The sequence below is a fragment of the Labrus bergylta genome, chromosome 22 (genome assembly GCF_963930695.1).
Source record: "Labrus bergylta chromosome 22, fLabBer1.1, whole genome shotgun sequence".
NCBI lineage: Eukaryota > Metazoa > Chordata > Actinopteri > Labriformes > Labridae > Labrus > Labrus bergylta.
Genome location: NC_089216.1, coordinates 3,459,396 through 3,479,909, shown reverse-complemented (window position 1 = coordinate 3,479,909; position 20,514 = coordinate 3,459,396). Strand labels below are relative to the sequence as shown.

At 36.7% G+C, this 20,514-nt stretch overlaps 4 protein-coding genes across 4 annotated transcripts in view; all 4 read right to left on the bottom strand.

Annotated features, from left to right (window-relative positions):
* Positions 1–13,046, bottom strand: part of LOC110000086 (CD276 antigen homolog) — a 28,520-nt gene extending 15,474 nt beyond the window's left edge. The window contains exons 1-6 of the mRNA XM_065950507.1: positions 12,959–13,046; positions 2,995–3,045; positions 2,542–2,647; positions 1,722–2,063; positions 1,022–1,300; positions 802–918 (exon numbers count right to left, since the gene is read on the bottom strand). Of these exons, the coding sequence (XP_065806579.1) occupies positions 802–918; positions 1,022–1,300; positions 1,722–2,063; positions 2,542–2,638 (835 nt within the window). The 5' untranslated portion in view covers positions 2,639–2,647; positions 2,995–3,045; positions 12,959–13,046. The remainder of the gene's footprint in view (positions 1–801; positions 919–1,021; positions 1,301–1,721; positions 2,064–2,541; positions 2,648–2,994; positions 3,046–12,958) is intronic.
* LOC136177382 (CD276 antigen homolog) overlaps positions 3,082–20,514 on the bottom strand; it is a 55,861-nt gene continuing 38,428 nt past the window's right edge. The window contains exons 6-7 of the mRNA XM_065950497.1: positions 3,999–4,088; positions 3,082–3,955 (exon numbers count right to left, since the gene is read on the bottom strand). Coding sequence (XP_065806569.1) covers positions 3,935–3,955; positions 3,999–4,088 — 111 coding nt within the window. The 3' untranslated portion in view covers positions 3,082–3,934. The remainder of the gene's footprint in view (positions 3,956–3,998; positions 4,089–20,514) is intronic.
* LOC136177383 (butyrophilin subfamily 3 member A2-like) lies at positions 7,247–19,217 on the bottom strand. Its single transcript, XM_065950504.1, has 6 exons — positions 19,122–19,217; positions 11,921–11,987; positions 11,204–11,545; positions 8,597–8,875; positions 8,377–8,493; positions 7,247–8,094 (listed from the first exon to the last, which is right to left on the bottom strand). Exons 2-6 carry the CDS (start codon positions 11,976–11,978, stop codon positions 7,589–7,591), a joined length of 1,302 nt encoding a protein of 433 aa, XP_065806576.1. The 5' UTR covers positions 11,979–11,987; positions 19,122–19,217; the 3' UTR covers positions 7,247–7,588.
* LOC136177384 (butyrophilin subfamily 1 member A1-like) overlaps positions 14,115–20,514 on the bottom strand; it is a 30,561-nt gene continuing 24,161 nt past the window's right edge. Inside the window, exons 5-7 of the mRNA XM_065950506.1 lie at positions 15,766–16,044; positions 15,546–15,662; positions 14,115–15,262 (exon numbers count right to left, since the gene is read on the bottom strand). Coding sequence (XP_065806578.1) covers positions 14,616–15,262; positions 15,546–15,662; positions 15,766–16,044 — 1,043 coding nt within the window. The 3' untranslated portion in view covers positions 14,115–14,615. The remainder of the gene's footprint in view (positions 15,263–15,545; positions 15,663–15,765; positions 16,045–20,514) is intronic.

The following is a 20,514-nucleotide window of genomic DNA, read 5'->3' as shown; positions in this document are numbered from 1 at the left end:
TTTGAGGTACTTTTCAATTTGTTCCTTATCATTCTCTAGTTTCCCTTTCCTCAAAGTCATTGTGTTAATCAAAACATCTGTTGACTCCAGTTGTGTCTCTGTGTTCTTTAACAGTTCATCATGTATTGTCTTTCTCTTTTCCAGATCCTCTTTAGTCTTTTCAAGATTCTTCTTTGTGTTGCTATAAGAAGCAGAAGTGTCATCCAGCATTTTCTGGTTCTTCTTTATCTGTACTATGTCTTCCTGCTGTAGTGAGATGATTTTCTCTCTCTGTATCTTCAGATCCTTCTTCTGCTCCGTCAGTGTTTTAATCGCCTGTTGTACATGTTCCAGTTCTTTCTCTTTCTCCTCTAACTTCTCATCTTGTTTAGCCTTTATATTATCTAATAACTTCTTCTTCTCATTTCCAGTCATGGGTTGATCTCCGTCTCCTTCTTTCTCCAACAGAAGCTGATGTTCAATGTCATGTCTGAACATTTTTCTTTCTCCCAGGTCAGTCTCATGGTGCTTCTTGTTTTCTACATTAAAAGAAAAGGCATGTGTTTAGTTCAGACCTGTGTTACTATGTTGTCTTCCCATTTGGGAGAGGGGTTTCAGGGTCACAAAGTAGGGTTCACAGAAATCTGATCTTGACATATTGTTGGTAAGTGGCCACGGTACAGGTAAGGTGATATACCTGCACTGGATGTTGTAAAGGCTGAGATCACATTGGATGACTTGTTTTGTGTCTAAGATATTAACTCTCAACAGAACTGATGTAAAATAACTTTTTGAAAGAAGTTCAATAAAGATGACACTTACTCTTGTTTTGTCCACATTTCCTCACAACAAGAACAACTGCAACGATCGACACGAAGCACACAATGACACAGATGGTGATGGGGATAATAGAACTAGACTGGACCATGAAGAGCTCATCTGAAATGATAAAACACGAGCCAAATTACTTTACAGAGCGTAACATTAACTGTCTGTCACTGAAGAAGTGACAACATCAATGACTGATTAATAATGTATCTACCTGAAACATGTATCTGTGCCTCTCTGGTCTGGGTGATGTTGTTCTGTGTGACTCTACAGGTGAACATGTTGTTGTGTCTCCTCTCCACAGTCACTCTGCTGCTGACAGTATAGAGATCATTGGGACCTCTGATGATCTCTGTAGATCCAGCAGAGAGGAGGTTTCCATCACCGTCCAGCCACAACACCTCAGGCTCTGGATACCAGCCTTCAGATTTACATTGAAGATCCACTCCACTGCTGGCTTTGGAAATGCTCACGGTCGGTAAAGATACAGAACCTAATCACGAGGAAAAATGTCCAAAACATAGTCAGGTTAAACATTTGAAACAAGAAAGAAAATCCCAGTTTTTGGCCAACTAAAGTACGACATCTTGTCAGTCCCCAAGTAAGCCCTTTGTGCTTTTCTTGTTGTCTCATTTAGATGTCACATAATGGATGCTGCAGGGAGCTGGGTAGAGTGTATGATAAGAGGATGTTTCCAGCAATGCAAACACAAGAGAAGAAAACAATATTCTGCAACTGCAGCAAGCATTAGAAGGATAAACCCTAACTCCTTGAAGACTTTGAGGCTGGCAGGAAAAAGTCCAGTTCAAGACAGAGTGAACCAATACAACCATTTCAATGTACTACCATACCTAACATACTACTCTATCTCTGCATAATAATAATGTGTGCACAATGGATAAATGCAAACTTACCTGCAGTCAGCTTAATAACATATTCTTTGTTGGTTCCAAGAACAATGCATCTGTATGCTCCTGAATCAGAGAGTTTCACCTCGGTGAGTTTCAGTGAAATGTCTCCCCACCTCAGTTTATCTTCAGACAGTGATGTTCTCCCCTTGTACATCGGATGTTTGTCCCGTTGAAGCTCTGTGCCGTCTCGCCATAAGAAGACATACTTGGGGTCCAGGTCAGGTCTTGCCCACTCCACTGTCATTTCACGAGCATCCACAGCAGGCTCAAGTTGTAAAGGCAAAATTACATCATCACCAACTATTGCCACTATTGGCTGAGACGAACCAATCACCTGAGAATGACCTGAAGGCAAAAGAAATCAGACCATGTTTTTTTTGGATTGGACTTTTACTTTTAATCCAGGATCATATAAATAAAGCACATTCTCTGCCCTTTAGTCTTGAAATAGTCATATGTCAATGAGAAGTGGGAACTAGTGATGAACACCATTATTTTGGATGAGAAATGGATCCTATCATGTAAAAAAGGGGACACATGAAAACAAATAGGCCCACATGGAAGGAGTTCGAATGGAAAGTTAAGAAGAGATTTTTTTATCACTTCCAAATTTGGTAACACCTCCAATCAATACCGAGCACAATAAAAGTATTTAAAATGTGGCTTACTAATGCAAGCTATACGAGTTACTTTCAGCAAACATTCAGCTAAATCGATAAAAAAAATATAAAACATTTTTGGAAAAATGTATTATTTACAGTTGCATGAATATAAAAGTATAATTACTCTTATCAAGACCTTTCAACATGTATTTGTATTTTACCTCCACAAGAACATGTCAAAATAAAGAGGACCAGAGAGTGTTGCATGACGACCAACGCCCTGAAGTCACCGAGGTGTTCGTACTTCGTGTTAATCATTCTGTAATGCTGAAAATTCAAAGAAAAAAAGCTCTGTTATAAACTGCACCAAAAAAGTCTAAAATATATCTGAAAACGTGAAATGAAAGTCATGCTCTGAAGAAAGAGAAAAGGCTAAAACACATGCACACTATGATCCACCTGTTCACCATTACAAAGACTGACAGCGACCTCATTTTGTGCATTCGAAGCAAATGATCAGAGCAACTAAATCGACTGCTATGTTTAAAAGAAGGTTTCTGAGGAAGATAGCAGTTTGTACAAAAAGAACCAGCTATGAATTTAAAGATGATGTTAAACAATATATCAGAAATAATCCATACAAACACGTTTTTTCTTGTACAAATTGGACGTACCTGCTGTGTGTGTCCGAGTTTCTTCTCTTGAGGTGTTAAAGCGAGAGAAGGCTGCAGGGTTAAAGTCCAGAATGAATCAACCAAGCGTACTCTAACCTACACCCATTTCATTTTTTATTGCCTTTTATTGTTCTTTTAGAACAGGTTTCAGTGAAATATTTTTCATTCAGCCTTGAAATATATGTGACACATTGGAATATGACAATATCCCAGAACACAATTTTACAGAAAACGAGAAATTGATTTTTTTTTAAATAAAGTTTGGAATTAAAACACTGCAGACAAAATAAAACACAAAAGTAAATGCATCAAGCCAATCAAACATTTTCATTAATTTAGTAGAACGCTAACAGCTTCTTAAAACTTTTAAGTTAAATATTCTGAATGTGTCACTGTTGGTGCACTTGTGTGTCCTCATATGTACTTTCATTTTCTCTGCTCTGTTAATGAGTGGCCCGTTTTAACAGCTCAAACTGAACTGCTGACCTTTGTCCTTTTTTATTATCTGTCTCTGTTTGTCTTTTGTGTGTTCAAGGTTGCATGATAAACGATTCTTCTATAAACACTTGAAAATGGATATAAATGTAAATGTAATGATTAACAGTTAAACATTCTTTCTGGTGTAAATTTACAGTTTTACAGTCTCAAGCATCATTGCTGCTGTGCACGTTGTGTTTGAAACGGGTTACAAAAGCTCGTCTCTGATCGATGTCTGTCCCAAAGAAACACAGGGTCATTTCATAGACTGAAAGGAAATAAAATCCTGAGCTTTTAATAGAAGTTTTACAGTAAGTAGATACAGGCAACATTATGAAAAACAACAACATCAAAAAATACATTTCAATCAAAGAAGCATTTACATGAAGTAACGGAGTGTTGTCGTATGTCCACACTGTTTTACTCAAACAGGAGGATGTTAGCAGAGGAATGATTGTTCAGTTCAGAGATCTTTATTTTCCTCCTCTTCTCTCTTCTCTCTTGTCTCTTCTCTCTTCTCTCTGAACCTCTTCTCTCTGAATCTCTTCTCTCTGAACCTCTTCTCTCTGAATCTCTTCTCTCTGAACCTCTTCTCTCTGAATCTCTTCTCTCTGAACCTCTTCTCTCTTCCTCTCTGTTTCTTTGAGGTACTTTTCAATTTTTTCCTTATCATTCTCTAGTTTCCCTTTCCTCTCAGTCATTGTGTTAATCAAAACATCTGTTGACTCCAGCTGGGTCTCTGTGTTCTTTAACAGTTCATCATGTATTGTCTTCCTCTCTTCCAGATCCTCTTTGGTCTTTGCACATCTCTTCTTTTCTGCAATTATAGCAGCCTTGTCTTCCAGTTTCATCCGTTTCTTCTCTCTGTACCATGTCTTCCTGCTGTAGTGAGATGATTTAATTAACTTTTTCAATAAAGATGACACTTAAACTGAAAAAAACTAATCATTTAGAGCATATAATTATTTAAAAACTTACAGATTGAAGGCAGTGTCTCAATGGTTTAATCTTTAATCTGGCAAACATTTTATGATACCGACTGAGTTAAATATTACTTTCCTGACACTGTAAAACATTAACACTTGATCTCTTTTTTAAGATCTTCAGCTTTTATATCTGAAAATTTGATATTACAGTATATTTTTTTCATGGGTTTATAGGTCTGTACATATAACCTGTGGTTTGTTCAAACTGCTTAAGCAAATAAAGGTTACAGTCAGCAAGCGTTGTGTGATCAAATGAGATCTCACTTTGATCTGTTTCTTCACAAATGTTGAAAATGAAGTTACATTTGATTTAAATAAGCACTGACAATTATTTAATTAGTAAATTACACTGACCTGCTGATCCCTTTTCTCCCCAACAAGAAAAGCAGCCTCCACAATTGAAGAGAAGATCAAATGGACGTTCAACCTCCGTGTAAATGTGTTAACGTATGATAATCATTGGCAAATCTTTGTCTCTTTTGAAGGCTGCCACGATGATGTGATTCTTTGATTGCATTGTGAAATGATTTCACAGTTAAAACAAAACAAGTTTTAATGAGAACGAGCTCTTGTTATATTAGCTGTCAGACCTTAACAGTGCCACTTTCTTTCACAGTACACTGATTTTAAGGTATTCTGATCTTTTCTGTTGAAAGATCAGAAAGAGTTATGCAATTGTTGAATTTGTTTTAGTTTTTTTCTTTTATTATCATTTAATTCTTTCATCATTTAATACATAGGTGATAAAGGCATAACCTTTTTCTGCTTTCAACAATTCCTGTTAAACTTACACACACTCGTAGTGCCTACACTCCTGTGAGGTCAAGATAAGTGTGCCATATATTGAAGCATGACCACATAGGAGCTCGTAGGCGTATAGCGTTTCTGAGTATCAGCTCGGTTCACGGTCTTCGAGCTGAAACCACATATGAACTTGATATTACCTATGTCATGAACTTGGCATGACCTGTGTATGCATCACGTTTCTGCGATCGTGCATTGTTGAGGTGTTACAGGATCTTGAAAAAAGAGAGACTTTTTGTCTATAAAAACGCTGTAGAAAATCTGACCGAGGTTCTTTTTTGCTTTGCTAAACGAATCCACATCACTCTGACTTTTGAAATCCCATTTTGGGACTTAGTCTCTGAGACCAAGATCTTTTAAAACCTCAAGTGTCTACACTCACGGGTTTAGACTTTGGTCTTTGAGTTTTGTTTTCCTTTTCCATTTTTTATATTTTTCCTTTTACTCTTTTGTATTTGCATTCATATTATCATTTGAAATTCTTTTTGAAATCATTTTCTGACTGAAATCATTCATAACTGGAAGTTCCCCTTAAGAACCCTGTGTACCTTGGAAGGTAAGTTTTGAGCAGTCACACCACGGCACACTTGTCTTACTGATTTATATTACACACTTAATACACACCTAACATCCTAGTGAGGGGAGTTCACAGTTATTCCCTCTCCGGGGGGTAATCTAGAGTCCTATACCAGGGGTTATCCTGAATCTAATTATTCTAGAAATGAATGTTAGGCAGATAATCCTGGGGCTGTGATTATAACTTGTTCATCCGTCCTCCAAAGGGTGTTAGAGGAGTAATTTTACATAGCTCCTTCCACTAGGAAAGAGTAGACGAGCAGGTTGGTAGGGAGTGAGCTCTCATTTAGTTCTAGGAAAGAGTAGTCTAGTTAACTAATGTGTGGTGAGCTTCCGTTAGCTATAGTAAAGTTATTCACCCCTTTTTGCATGTCCAGGACATGCTACATTTCCCTTTCCAGCTACCAAAGTCATTTTACTTTAGGGACTCAGTGAATTTAAAATAATAAATGATTTTATTGAACTACAAAAATACTGAAAATAAACTATCTTCTGTGCAGTATTTGGAGTTCCAGCACAGAAATGTAATGGATAACACACTGAAACAACACTGTGATTTCTGCAGATACTCCGTTCATAGTTTTCTTTGCAACCCAACAATAAAAATCAGTCCTATCATATTTTCCTCATCTAATCATTTTAACATTTCAGAGAAAAAGATTTTCACAAAAATACATGCATCATTTTCTTAGCAAAAAAACAATCTATACATCCATCGTATATGGATGTATAGATTGATGGGGAGGAGGGGGGTCAAAAGTAGAATAATCCCAAATAATTGATACCTGTAATGATTAAACTAGACGTGGCAAGTCCTTCAACTTCAATCCTGATCCTCACTAGTCTGACGGTATGTGGATTACAAAGAGTAGTCTTTATTAGCTCCCTATAGGTGTTTTCAGACGGCAGGAATTTTAAATTGTTCTAAAAACTGTTGGAACCCTCCTCCTTTTTTATTGATTCCACCTCACAGGAACTAGGACCTATTTTAGTTCCTAGAACCCCGTTTAGAGGAACCTTTTTAGCCTCTGCTTCAGAGTAGGTACCATGACGGTGCAAATTCAGACAGAAAAAAAGTCTTCATGGTTTTATGTTGTCAGGAAACTCCTCTTCAAAAAGTCCACAGAACTGTTTGGTCTGAAAACACCTTATGTTTTCCTCTTGGTGTATTACACCAGATAATTGCATGCATTTACTGAATTATTTTATCATTTGTGTATTCCAGCAATAGTTCTTGTGTCTACATTTAAGATCCTAATATGAAAAGAGAAGATATCTCAGAGAGAAGTCATGACTGAAATGTATTTATTTATTTTTAATTACACGCAAACATTTTCTTCAAATGTAAAAAAAATCAGTTTTTACAAATATAAATGAACCCTCTTATAAAACCAAGTCAGCTTGAAAACTCCAGAAAATGTGATTTATTTAACTCTGAATCAAACAAAGAGACAAAGACATTTGAATTAATCAGTAAAACATTTTTTTAAAAACATGTATTAAAAGTCAAACCATAAATCCATATAGGAAATTAAAAAAAACACTGATATCACACAAAATAAATCATAAAGATGAATCACAACCTTTAGTAATGACCAAAATGAACTGTGGTCACATCTGGTCGAGAATGATTCATGTTTGATTACTTCAGCTAATAACGCTGCAGATGAAGAAAATATACTTTGAACTATTGAATGTTAGTGCTGGAAGATGGATTACTTCTTACGTCCCCTCCCTCTGGCGACTGTGTTTCATGTTCCTTTGTCATCTTTTCCTCCTCTTCTCTCTTCCTCTCTGTTTCTCTGAAGCTCTTCTCTCTTCCTCTCTGTTTCTTTGAGGTCCTTTATGATTTGTTCCTTATCATTCTCTAGTTTCCCTTTCCTCTCAGTCATTTTGTTAATTAAAGCATCTGTTGACTCCAGTTGGGTCTCTGTGTTCTTTAACAGTTCATCATGTATTGTCTTTATCTTCTCCAGATCCTCTTTGGTCTTTTCAAGATTCTTCTTTATGTTTCTATAAAAAGCAGAAGTGTCATCCAGCATTTTCTGGTTCTTCTTTATCTGTACCATGTCTACCTGCTGTAGTGAGATGATTTTCTCTCTCTGTGTCTTCAGATCCTTCTTCTGCTCCGTCAGTGCTGTAATCACCTGTTGTACATGTTCCAGTTCTTTCTCTTTTATCTCTAACTTCTCAATGTCATGTCTGAACATTTTTCTTTCTCCCAGGTCAGTCTCACCCTCATGGTGCTTCTTGATTTCTACATTAAAAGAAAAGGCATGTGTTTAGTTCAGACCTGTGTTACTATGTTGTCTTCCCTTTGGGAGAGGGGTTTCAGGGTCAGAAAGTAGGGTTCACAGAAATCTGATATTGACATATTGTTGGTAAGTGGCCACGGTACAGGTAAGGTGATATACCTGCACTGGATGTTGTAAAGGCTGAGATCACATTGGATGACTTGTTTTGTGTTTAAGAAATTAACTCTCAACAGAACTGATTTGAAATAACTTTTTGAAAGAAGTTCAATAAAGATGACACTTACTCTTGTTTTGTCCACATTTCCTCACAACAAGAACAACTGCAACGATCGACATGAAGCACACAATGACACAGATGGTGATGCGGACGATAGAACTAGACTGGACCATGAAGAGCTCATCTGAAATGATAAAACACGAGCCAAATTATTTTACAGAGTTTAACATCAGCTGTCTGTAACTGAAGAAGTGACAACATCAATGACTGATTAATAATGTATCTACCTGGAACATGTATGTGTGTCTCTCTGGTCTGGTTGATGTTGTTCTGTGTGACTCTACAGGTGAACATGTTGTTGTGTCTCCTCTCCACAGTCACTCTGCTGCTGACAGTATAGAGATCATTGGGATCTCTGATGATCTCTGTAGATCCAGCAGAGAGGAGGTTTCCCTCACCGTCCAGCCACAACACCTCAGGCTCTGGATACCAGCCTTCAGATTTACATTGAAGATCCACTCCACTGCTGGCTTTGGAAATGCTTACGGTCAGTGAGGACGCAGAACCTAATTGATCGAATTAAAAAGATGTTTAGTCAACAGATTAATACAAATAAAGTTTTATTAATTTGATTTCAGCTCATCTTAGACACTGATCCCATATTACTGTGAAAACACATTCTTATAAATATTTAGCTGCTGTTCTTTAACTCCTCATTGTCCATGTACCCATGAAATATCTGAATCACTTGTACGTGTTTTATTAGTAATACTTTTGTTTTTACAGGTGTTAAAATAGATGTTGCACACTCACACACATACTGTATACATTCATATATGTTTGTTGTCACTATAACTCTAACCCAGGGGCCCCGTGAAAAGATATCACATTGGGCCCCTACCACGGTCCAAACTAACCCGGAACATTTCTATGACCATCACACAAATGACCCATAAAAACTTTGAACAACTATGCTTTGTTTTACACCCTGAAAATGGAAGATAAATCATCACTGTAATATTTCCTCATAGCTTAAAAATAATTTAAACTTTGTAATATATGCACCTTTCAGACATTTGAAACATTTCCAGCAGCATTATTTTAATTATGAACTTGTTATAGTTAATGTTCTAAAGGCTTTTATTGTCTAAAGTGATCTTATTGGTTAGCTTATTGGATTAAAAATTCTACTGGCATTAATGATAAAATGTAAACAAACAATAAATCCTAATTAGATTCTACCATCACTTTAAAATGAGGCTATAATAGGCTAGTTCTTCTCTGTTCTGACTTCAAAATATTGTTTTTTGGGCAAAAGTAGCAGACTCAGTTTTGCTGCTAGCGCGACAACATTGGTATCATATGAATTGAGAGTTTACAAATAATCTGTTGATATCAAATATGTTACGATAGCTAAATATCGCTCCAAAGTGGACTCTTTTTTACCGTGATGTAATATTTTCACAAAATAGGGTCATATAAAATCGTATCTATGAAGGGGATTCATATAATGAATTTATGCATAAAACACAAATTGAACAAAACGATTTTCTTGGCTTAATCTGGTTTAATCTGCAGCCTGCCACATCTCTCACTCCTGACTCGAATGACTGCTGATAGATCAATTCAGTCGAGAGGGTCGAGAGGTGCGGGGCGGACTAAACCATTCTACGTAATCAGAAGGTGGGAGAGGGGCCTTTGAGACAGACTCTACATTTTTTCCAGAAAGGAAATCTGAATGTTTGTTCATTTATTCAGACAATTTTTGTTATCTTATTTCAGTTATAATTTAGAGAAAAAAAGCTAAATAAGAAATAGATTTTTATTTCAGGCCCATGAAGGGCCCCCCTCCCCACTGGGGCCCTGGGTAGTCAGTCCCACTTTTCCCCCCACTACAACGCCCCTGCTCTAACCAGTATATTTTTAACACTTTTATGTTATTAGAGTGGCTTAGATAATTACCCTTAGGTTCCAGTGCTTATATATAAGGGTAGTTCAATATAGACCCTAAAGGTCCTGACACACCAAGGAGATTGTTGACCGTCGGTCCCAGTTGGACCGTTGGTGAGAGTTCGTCGCCCTAGTTTTTGCAGTGTGTCAGTTGCTACCCATTGGCCCCGTTGGCCTTTTAGCATAACGTACGTGGTGGTTGGCCATCAGCTGTAATCTTTGCAGTTGTAGTGCAACTTTTTGGCCAGACATCATCACCACTTGTTCTTTGCCGTCTGCTTGGTGTTTCAGGGCTTTTACACTTGCCTCCCTAAGAAGCTTCAGCGTGAAGTCAACAGTTTAGTGAACCAAGAATCCATTGGTTGTCATCTGAGGATAGTTTAGCCTCTGGGGCTGATAGCCAGTACTTCTGGACTTCCAGTGTTGCTTGAAGAGATTTTGGATAACGGATAACCTCCAAGTGAACTATTGTTGACTAGCAACTTTAGATGTGATAATGTGGTTTGAGTTTACGTCTACTGGTACTCTTTAAACAAATATCTGCCTACAATGCACATTGTTAAAAACAGAAAGGTATATAATGCTGTACTGTTGTCAGGGGGGTTAGGATTAGGTGTTTATTTGACAAGGACAGATGCAGTAGGCTATACAGAGAGTTAAACAACACGGCCTTCATTATGAAATACATATCAAATATACAGAGAGCATGCTTACAGACAGAGCTAACTATGAGTTAACTGTGCAAACGGTGTATGGATTGTTTGCCTGCAAACAACTAAAGCTTGCTCACACATGATTGGTCAGTTCTATAGTGAGTAATTGGGACCAGAACTCCTCCAGCACCCACCCAAGTCTGGTCCCCCAGCAACAGGTCCTGCAATCATGTGTTTAAATAGTGACTTATGTGCATGAATAAATGTAAAGCTGAGCAACTGATGACTTACCAAAGACGAGCTCGACAGTAGAGTGAATATCAGACAAGGGAAGGAAGCATCTGTATTTCCCCTTGTCAGACAGTCTCACCTTGGAGAGTTTCAGGGAAACATTTCCATTCTTCAGTTCATTGATAAACAGTGATGTTCTTCCCTCATAGGATGGATGTTGGGCATCTAGTAGATCTTGACCAGAACGCCACACATGTACAAATCTAGGTTTCAGGTCTGGTCTCGTCCACTCCACAGTCTTAGAAGCAGCATCCATGGCAGGTCTTAGGTGACATGGCAAAATGATGTCATCACCAACAATTGCCAGTATTGGTTGAGGTGAACCAATTACTTCAAGGAGACCTGGGAAGAGATTTTGTCTAGTGAATTGAGGGTCCCAGATTGGCTTCATTGGTCACATGGGGAAGTCCTGCTTTGAGTGTCATGACGTGTGTGTTCAGTAACAGTTTGGTACGTGCATCTCTTTGTACAACAGACTTTGTACTTTGATAACTTCAGACACCAACAACATGAATAGTTGAGCCACATTTTAAAGAGTCATTCATACATGACACCAGTAAAACTAAAGACCCCCTGCTGACTGCAGTCAAATGGTTTCTGTACTTGCTTCACATGTGATAGTCAACATTAAGATAGAACAAACTAGCCCTTGCCTTAACTCTTAACCTTTTACTTGAAAACTAACAAACAAAAAATGACAATGTGTGAATACGTTACCTTTACATCTTTGTGGTAGCAGAAGCAGGAAAGTGATGAAGAACGTCATGTGACACATCCTGGAGACCTGGAAATGAAATCAGAAAATTTCAAGATAAAATATGTTTGAAGGAAATAGACAAGGGCTTTGTGTAGATATTTTGACTTCAGGCTAACTTATAATGCTTCAACAATTTGAATGCAAAATACAGGTGACCTTTTTCTAGGCCTGCTAGTAGTTTATCATTTCTGTTTTCATTCAGTCTATGGGCTGTAGAAGTGGATGCTGGCTAAGTAACCTCTTATCATTGGTTTGTGGCCCACCATGTGTTGTCCTTGTGTCTGAAATTGTAGCTATCGCCATGTTGTTTTTGGTACCACATGCAACCTTATTTAAACAAGATGGCAGGACTGGAGGGGAGGGACTGGTTATCAAACAGAAAAAAGATAATAGCAAGGTATTAACATGCTGTACTTGTAATATTGATCTGGATGCTTATTGTGGCAAGCAAGAAACAGGCACAGTGCTTTTCAGTAAAGCTGTACTAAACTTTTTTATGGTGCCATGGTAGCAACCTGCCAAAGGTAGCCACACCCAAAAACAAACCCTGTTTTATCATCTGTTTAAGAACAAAAAAACTGATCATTTAGAGCAAATAATTATTTAAAAACTTACAGATTGAAGGCACTGTCTCAATGGTTTAATCTTTCTGCTCTCAGAGGCAAACATTTTATAACACCGACTGAGTTAAATATGACTTTCTTGACACTGTAAAACATTAACACTTGATCTCTTTTTTAAGATCTTCAGCTTTTATATCTGAAAATTTGATATTACAGTATATTTTTTTCATGGATTTATAGGTCTGTCCTCTCCAGAAGAAAACATATAATCGGTGGTTTGTTCAAACTGCTTAAGCAAATAAAGGTTACAGTCCGCAAGCGTTGTGTGATCAAATGAGATCTCACTTTGATCTGTTTCTTCACAAATGTTGAAAATGAAGTTACATTTGATTTAAATAAGCACTAACAATTATTTAATTAGTAAATTACACTGACCTGCTGATCCCTTTTCTCCCCAACAAGAAAAGAAGCCTCCACAATTGAAGAGAAGATCAAATGGACGTTCGACTTCCGTGTAAATGTGTTAACGTATGATAATCATTGACAGATCTATCTCTCTCTTGAAGGCTGCCACGATGATGTGATTCTTTGATTGCATTGTGAAATGATTTAACAGTTACAACAAAACAAGTTTTAATGAGAACAAGCTCTTCTTATATTAGCCGTCAGACCTAAACAGTGCCACTTTCTTTCACAGTAAATTGATTTGAAAGGTATTCTTTCCAGCTACCAAAGTCATTTTACTTTGGGGACTCAATGAATTTGAAATAATAAATGATGAAAATAAACTATCTTCTGTGCAGTATTTGGAGTTCCAGCACAGAAATGTAATGTAGAACACACTGAAACAACACTGTGATTTCTGCAGATACTCCATTCATAATTTTTTTTGCAACCCAACAATAAAAATCAGTCCTATCGTATTTTCCTCATCTAATCATTTTAACATTTCAGAGAAAAAGATTTTCACAAAAATACATGCATCATTTTCTTAGTAAAAAAAACAATCTATACATCCATCATATATGGATGTATAGATTGATGGGGAGGAGGGGGTCAAAAGTAGAATAATCCCAAATAATTGATACCTGTAATGATTAAACTAGACGTGACAAATCCTTCAACTTCAATCCTGATCCTCACTAGTCTGACAGTATGTGGATTACAAAGAGTAGTCTTTATTAGCTCCCTATAGGTGTTTTCAGACGGCAGGAATTTTAAATTGTTCTAAAAACTGTTGGAACCCTCCTCCTTTTTTATTGATTCCACATCACAGGAACTAGGACCTATTTTAGTTCCTAGAACCCCGTTTAGAGGAACCTTTTTAGACCCTGCTTCAGAGTAGGTACCATGATGGTGCCAATTCAGACAGAAAAAAAGTCCTCATGGTTTTATGTTGTCAGGAAACTCCTCTTCAAAAAGTCCACAGAACTGTTTGGTCTGAAAACACCTTATGTTTTCCTCTTGGTGTATTACACCAAATAATTGCATGCATTTACTGAATTATTTTATCATTTGTGTATTCCAGCAATAGTTCTTGTGTCTACATTTAAAATCCTAATATGAAAAGAGAAGATATCTCAGAGAGAAGTCATGACTGAAATGTATTTATTTATTTTTAATTACATGCAAACGTTTTCTTCAAATGTAAGAAAATCAGTTTTTATAAATATAAATGAACCCTCTTATAAAACCAAGTCAGCTTGAAAACTCCAGAAAATGTGATTTATTTAACTCTGAATCAAACAAAAAGACAAAGACATTTGAATTAATCAGTAAAACATTTTTTTAAAAACATGTATTAAAAGTCAAACCATGAATCCATAGAGGGAATTTAAAAAAACAATGATATCACACAAGATAAATCATAAAGATTGATCACAACCTTTAGTAATGACCAAAATTAACTGTGGTCACATCTGGTCGAGAATGATTCATGTTTGATTTCTTCAGCTAATAATGCTGCAGATGAAGAAAATATTCTGTAAAACTATTGAACGTAAGTGCTGGAAGATGGATTATTTCTTTCGTACTCTTCCTCCTCTGACTGCTCTGATGGATGTTTGCTCTGATCGCCTTCCTCCTCTGATTGTTATCTCTGAACCTCTTCTCTTTTATTTCTTACGTCCCTTCCCTCTGGCGACTGTGTTTCATGTTCCTTTGTAATCTTTTCCTCCTCTTCTCTCTTTCTCTGAGCCTCTTTTCTCTTCCTCTCTGTTTCTTTGAGGTCCTTTTTGATTTGTTCCTTATCATTCTCTAGTTTCCCTTTCCTCTCGGTCACTCTTTTAATCAAAGCATCTGTTGAATCCAGTTGTTTATCTGTGTTCTTTAACATGTCATCATGTATTGTCTTTCTATTTTTCAGAACCTTTATGGTATTTTCAAGATTCTTTTTTGTCTCTTTATAAAAAGCATAAGTGTCATCCAGCATCTTCTGGTTCTTCTCTATCAGTACCATGTCTTCCTGCTGTAATGAAATGATTTGATTTCTTTGTGTCTTCAGATCCTTCTTCTGCTTCGTCAGTGCTGTAATCACCTGTTGTACATGTTCCAGTTTTTTCTCTTTCTCCTCTAACTTCTCATCTTGTTTAGCCTTTATATTATCTAATAACTTCATCTTCTCATTTCCAGTCATGGGTTGATCTACGTCTCCTTCTTTCTCCAACAGAAGCTGATGTTCATGTCTGAACATTTTTCTTTTTCCCAGGTCAGTCTCACCCTCATGGTGCTTCTTGTTTTCTACATTAAAAGAAAAGGCATGTGTTTAGTTCAGACCTGTGTTACTATGTTGTCTTCCCGTTTGGGAGAGGGGTTTGAGGGTGGGAAAGTAGGGTTCACAGAAATCTGATATTGACATATTGTTGGTAAGTGGCCACGGTACAGGTAAGGTGATATACCTGCACTGGATGTTGTAAAGGCTGAGATCACATTGGATGACTTGTTTTGTGTCTAAGATATTAACTCTCAACAGAACTGATGTAAAATAACTTTTTGAAAGAAGTTCAATAAAGATGACACTTACTCTTGTTTTGTCCACATTTCCTCACAACAAGAACAACTGCAACGATCGACACGAAGCACACAATGATACAGATGGTGATGCGGATAATAGAACTAGACTGGACCATGAAGAGCTCATCTGAAATGATAAAACACGAGCCAAATTACTTAACAGAGCGTAACATTAACTGTCTGTAACTGAAGAATTAACAACATCAATGACTGATTAATAATGTATCTACCTGAAACATGTATCTGTGTCTCTCTGGTCTGGTTGATGTTGTTCTGTGTGACTCTACAGGTGAACATGTTGTTGTGTCTCCTCTCCACAGTCACTCTGCTGCTGACAGTATAGAGATCATTGGGACCTCTGATGATCTCTGTAGATCCAGCAGAGAGGAGGTTTCCCTCACCGTCCAGCCACAGCACCTCAGGCTCTGGATACCAGCCTTCAGATTTACACTGAAGATCCACTCCACTGCTGGCTTTGGAAATGCTCACGGTCGGTAAAGATACAGAACCTAATCACGAGGAAAAATGTCCAAAAAAGTAGTCAGGTTAAACATTTGAAACAAGAAAGAAAATCCCAGCTTGTGGCCAACGAAAGTACAACATCTTGTCAGTCCCCAAGTAAGCCCTTTGTGCTTTTCTTGTTGTCATAAATTCCAAAATCTTCATTGTCAGGCTGAGGTTGTCAAAAGCCCATTCTGTTCCAAGGATTCAAGTTGTCTCATTCAGATGTCACATTATGGATGCTGCAGGGAGCTGGGTAGAGTGTATGATAAAAGGATGTTTCCAGCAATGCAAACACAATAGAAGAAAACAATATTCTGCAACTGCAGCAAGATTTAGAAGGATAAACCCTAACTCCTTGAAGACTTTGAGGTTGGCAGGAAAAAGTCCAGTTTAAGACAGAGTGAACCAATACAACCATTTCAATGAAGACAAGCATTCGTTCCAGATAATGTCATAAAATGTTTACTCCTGTAGGTCAACCTAACTACCATACCTTTCTCTGCATAATAATAATGTGTGCACAATGGAATGAAATTTGAACTTACCTGCAGTCAGCTTAATTACATATTCTGTTTTGGTTCCAAGAACAAGGCACCTGTATGCTCCTGAATCAGAGAGTTTCACCTCGGTGAGTTTCAGTGATGTGTCTCCCCACCTCAGTTTATCTTCAGACAGTGATGTTCTCCCCTTGTACATCGGATGTTTGTCCTGTTGAAGCTCTGTGCCGTCTCGCCTCAAGAAGACATACTTGGGCTTCAGGTCAGGTCTTGCCCACTCCACTGTCATTTCACGAGCATCCACAGCAGGCTCAAGTTGACAAGGCAAAATTACATCATCACCAACTATTGCCACTATTGGCTGAGACGAACCAATCACCTGAGAATGACCTGAAGGCAAAAGAAATCAGACCATGTTTTTTTTGGATTGGACTTTTACTTTTAATCCAGGATCATATAAATAAAGCACATTCTCTGCCCTTTAGTCTTGAAATAGTCATATGTCAATGAGAAATGGGAACTAGTGATGAACACCATTATTTTGGATGAGAAATGGATCCTATCATGTAAAAAAGGGGACACATGAAAACAAATAGCCCCACATGGAAGGAGTTCGAATGGAAAGTTAAGATGAGATTTTTTTATCACTTCCAAATTTGGCAACACCTCCAATCAATACCTAGCACAATAAAAGTATTTAAAATTTGGCTTACTAATGCAAGCTATACGAGTTACTTTCAGCAAACATTCAGCTAAATTGATAAAAAAAACAAAAAACATTTTTGGAAAAATGTATTATTTACAGTTGCATAAATATAAAAGTATAATTACTCTCATCAAGACCTTTCAACATGTATTTGTATTTTACCTCCACAAGAACATGTCAAAATAAAGAGGACCAGAGAGTGTTGCATGATGACCAACGCCCTGAAGTCACCGAGGTGTTCGTGCTTCGTGTTAATCATTCTGTAATGCTGAAAATTCAAAGGAAATAACTTATAAACTGCACCAACATTTTTAAAAATATATCTGAAAACTTGAAATAAAAGTCGTGCTCTTAAGAGAAATGGCTAAAACACTTTGCAGGAAAGCACGCTGTAATAATTTTCAAAGGACCTGCAATTAAAGAAAAGAGAGAAATCTTCAGCTTCCATTTGTTGTTTTTTAAAAATGTTATTTTTTGTTTTTGCACACTATGATCCACCTGTTCACCATTACAAAGACTGACAGCGACCACATTTTGTGCATTCGAAGCAAATGATCCGAGCAACTATTTTTAAAAGAAGGTTTCTGAGGAAGATAGCAGTTTGTACTAAAAGAACCAGCTAAGAATTTAAAGATGATGTTGAACAATATATCAGAAATAATCCATACAAACACGCTTTTTCTTGTACAAATTGGACGTACCTGCTGTGTGTGTCCGAGTTTCTTCTTTTGAGGTGTTAAAGCGAGAGAAGGCTGCAGGGTCAAAATCCAGAATTAATCATCGAAGCGTACTCTAACCTACACCCATTTAATTTTTATTGCCTTTTATTGTTATTTTATAACAGGTTTTAAATATTTTTCATTCAGCCTTGAAATATATGTGACACATTGGAATATGACAATATCCCAGAACACAATTTTACGGAAATTGAGAAATTGATTTTTTTTTTAAATAAAGTTTGAAATTAAAACACTGCAGACAAAATAAAACACAAAACAAAAGTAAATGCATCAAGCCAATCAAACATTTTCATTAATTTAGTAGAAAGCTAACAGCTTCTTCAAACTTTTAAGCTAAATGTCTCTGTTTGTCTTTTGTGTGTGTTCAAGGTTACATGATAAACGATTCTTCAGTTCAGAGATCTTTATTTTCCTCCTCTTCTCTCTTCCTCTCTGTTTCTTTGAGGTACTTTTCAATTTGTTCATATCATTCTCTAGTTTCACTTTCCTCTCAGTCATTCTGTTAATTAAAGCACCTGTTGACTCCAGTTGTGTCTCTGTGTTCTTTAACAGTTCTTCATGTATTGTCTTTCTCTTCTCCAGATCCTCTTTGGTCTTTGCACGTCTCTTTTTTTCTGCAATTATTGCAGCCTTGTCTTCCAGTTTCATCCGTTTCTTCTCTATCTGTACCATGTCTTCCTGCTGTAGTGAGATGATTTGATTAACTTTTTCAATAAAGATGACACTTAAACTGAAAAAAACTGATCATTTAGAGCATATAATTATTTATAAACTTATAGATTGAAGGCAGTGTCTCAACGGTTTAATCTTTAATCTTGCAAACATTTTATGATACCGACTTAGTTAAATATGACTTTCCTGACACTGTAAAACATTAACACTTGATCTCTTTTTTAAGATCTTCAGCTTTTATATCTGAAAATTTGATATTACAGTATATCTTTTTCATGGATTTATAGGTCTGTACATATAACCTGTGGTTTGTTCAAACTGCTTAAGCAAATAAAGGTTACAGTCAGCAAGTGTTGTGTGATCAAATGAGATCTCACTTTGATCTGTTTCTTCACAAATGTTGAAAATGAAGTTACATTTGATTTAAATAAGCACTGACAATTATTTAATTAGTAAATTACACTGACCTGCTGATCCCTTTTTCTCCCCAACAAGAAAAGCAGCCTCCACAATTGAAGAGAAGATCAAATGGACGTTCAACCTCCGTGTAAATGTGTTAACGTATGATAATCATTGACAAATCTTTGTCTCTTTTGAAGGCTGCCACGATAATGTGATTCTTTGATTGCATTGTGAAATGATTTCACAGTTACAACAAAACAAGGTTTAATGAGAACGAGCTCTTGTTATATTAGCCGTGAGAGCTAAACAGTGCCACTTTCTTTCACAGTAAACTGATTTTAAGGTATTCTGATCTTTTCCCTTTCCAGCTACCAAAGTCATTTTACTTTGGGGACTCAGTGAATTTAAAATAATAATTAGTTTTTTCGAACTATAAAAATACTGAAAATAAACTATCTTCTGTGCAGTATTTGGAGTTCCAGCACAGAAATGTATAACACACTGAAACAACACTGTGATTTCTGCAGATACTCTGTTGACAATTTTTTTTTTGCAACCCAACAATAAAAATCAGTCCTATCATATTTTCCTCATCTAATCATTTTAACATTTCAGAGAAAAAGATTTTCACAAAAATACATGCATCATTTTCTTGGTAAACAACCAACTGAAAACCTCCGTTCAATCTATACATCCATCATATATGGATGTATAGATTGATGGGGAGGAGGGGGTCAAAAGTAGAATAATCCCAAATAATTGATATCTGTCATGATTAAACTAGACGTGGCAAGTCCTTCAACTTCAATCCTGATCCTCACTAGTCTGACGGTATGTGGATTACAAAGAGTAATCTTTATTAGCTCCCTATAGGTGTTTTCAGACGGCAGGAATTTTAAATTGTTCTAAAAACTGTTGGAACCCTCCTCCTCTTTTATTGATTCCACATTGCAGGAACTAGGACCTATTTTAGTTCCTAGAACCCCGTTTAGAGGAACCTTTTTAGCCCCTGCTTCAGAGTAGGAACCATGACGGTGCCAATTCAGACAGAAAAAAAGTCCTCATGGTTTTATGTTGTCAGGAAACTCCTCTTCAAAAAGTCCACAGAACTGTTTGGTCTGAAAACACCTTATGTTTTCCTCTTGGTGTATTACACCAGGTAATTGCATGCATTTACTGAATAATTTTATCATATGTGTATTACAGCAATAGTTCTTGTGTTTACATTTAAAATCCTAATATGAAAAGAGAAGATATCTCAGAGAGAAGTCATGACTGAAATGTATTTATTTATTTTTAATTGCACGCAAACATTTTCTTCAAATGTAAGAAAATCAGTTTTTACAAATATAAATGAACCCTCTTATGAAACCAAGTCAGCTTGAAAACTCCAGAAAATGTGATTTATTTAACTCTGAATCAAACAAAAAGACAAGGACATTTGAATTAATCAGTAAA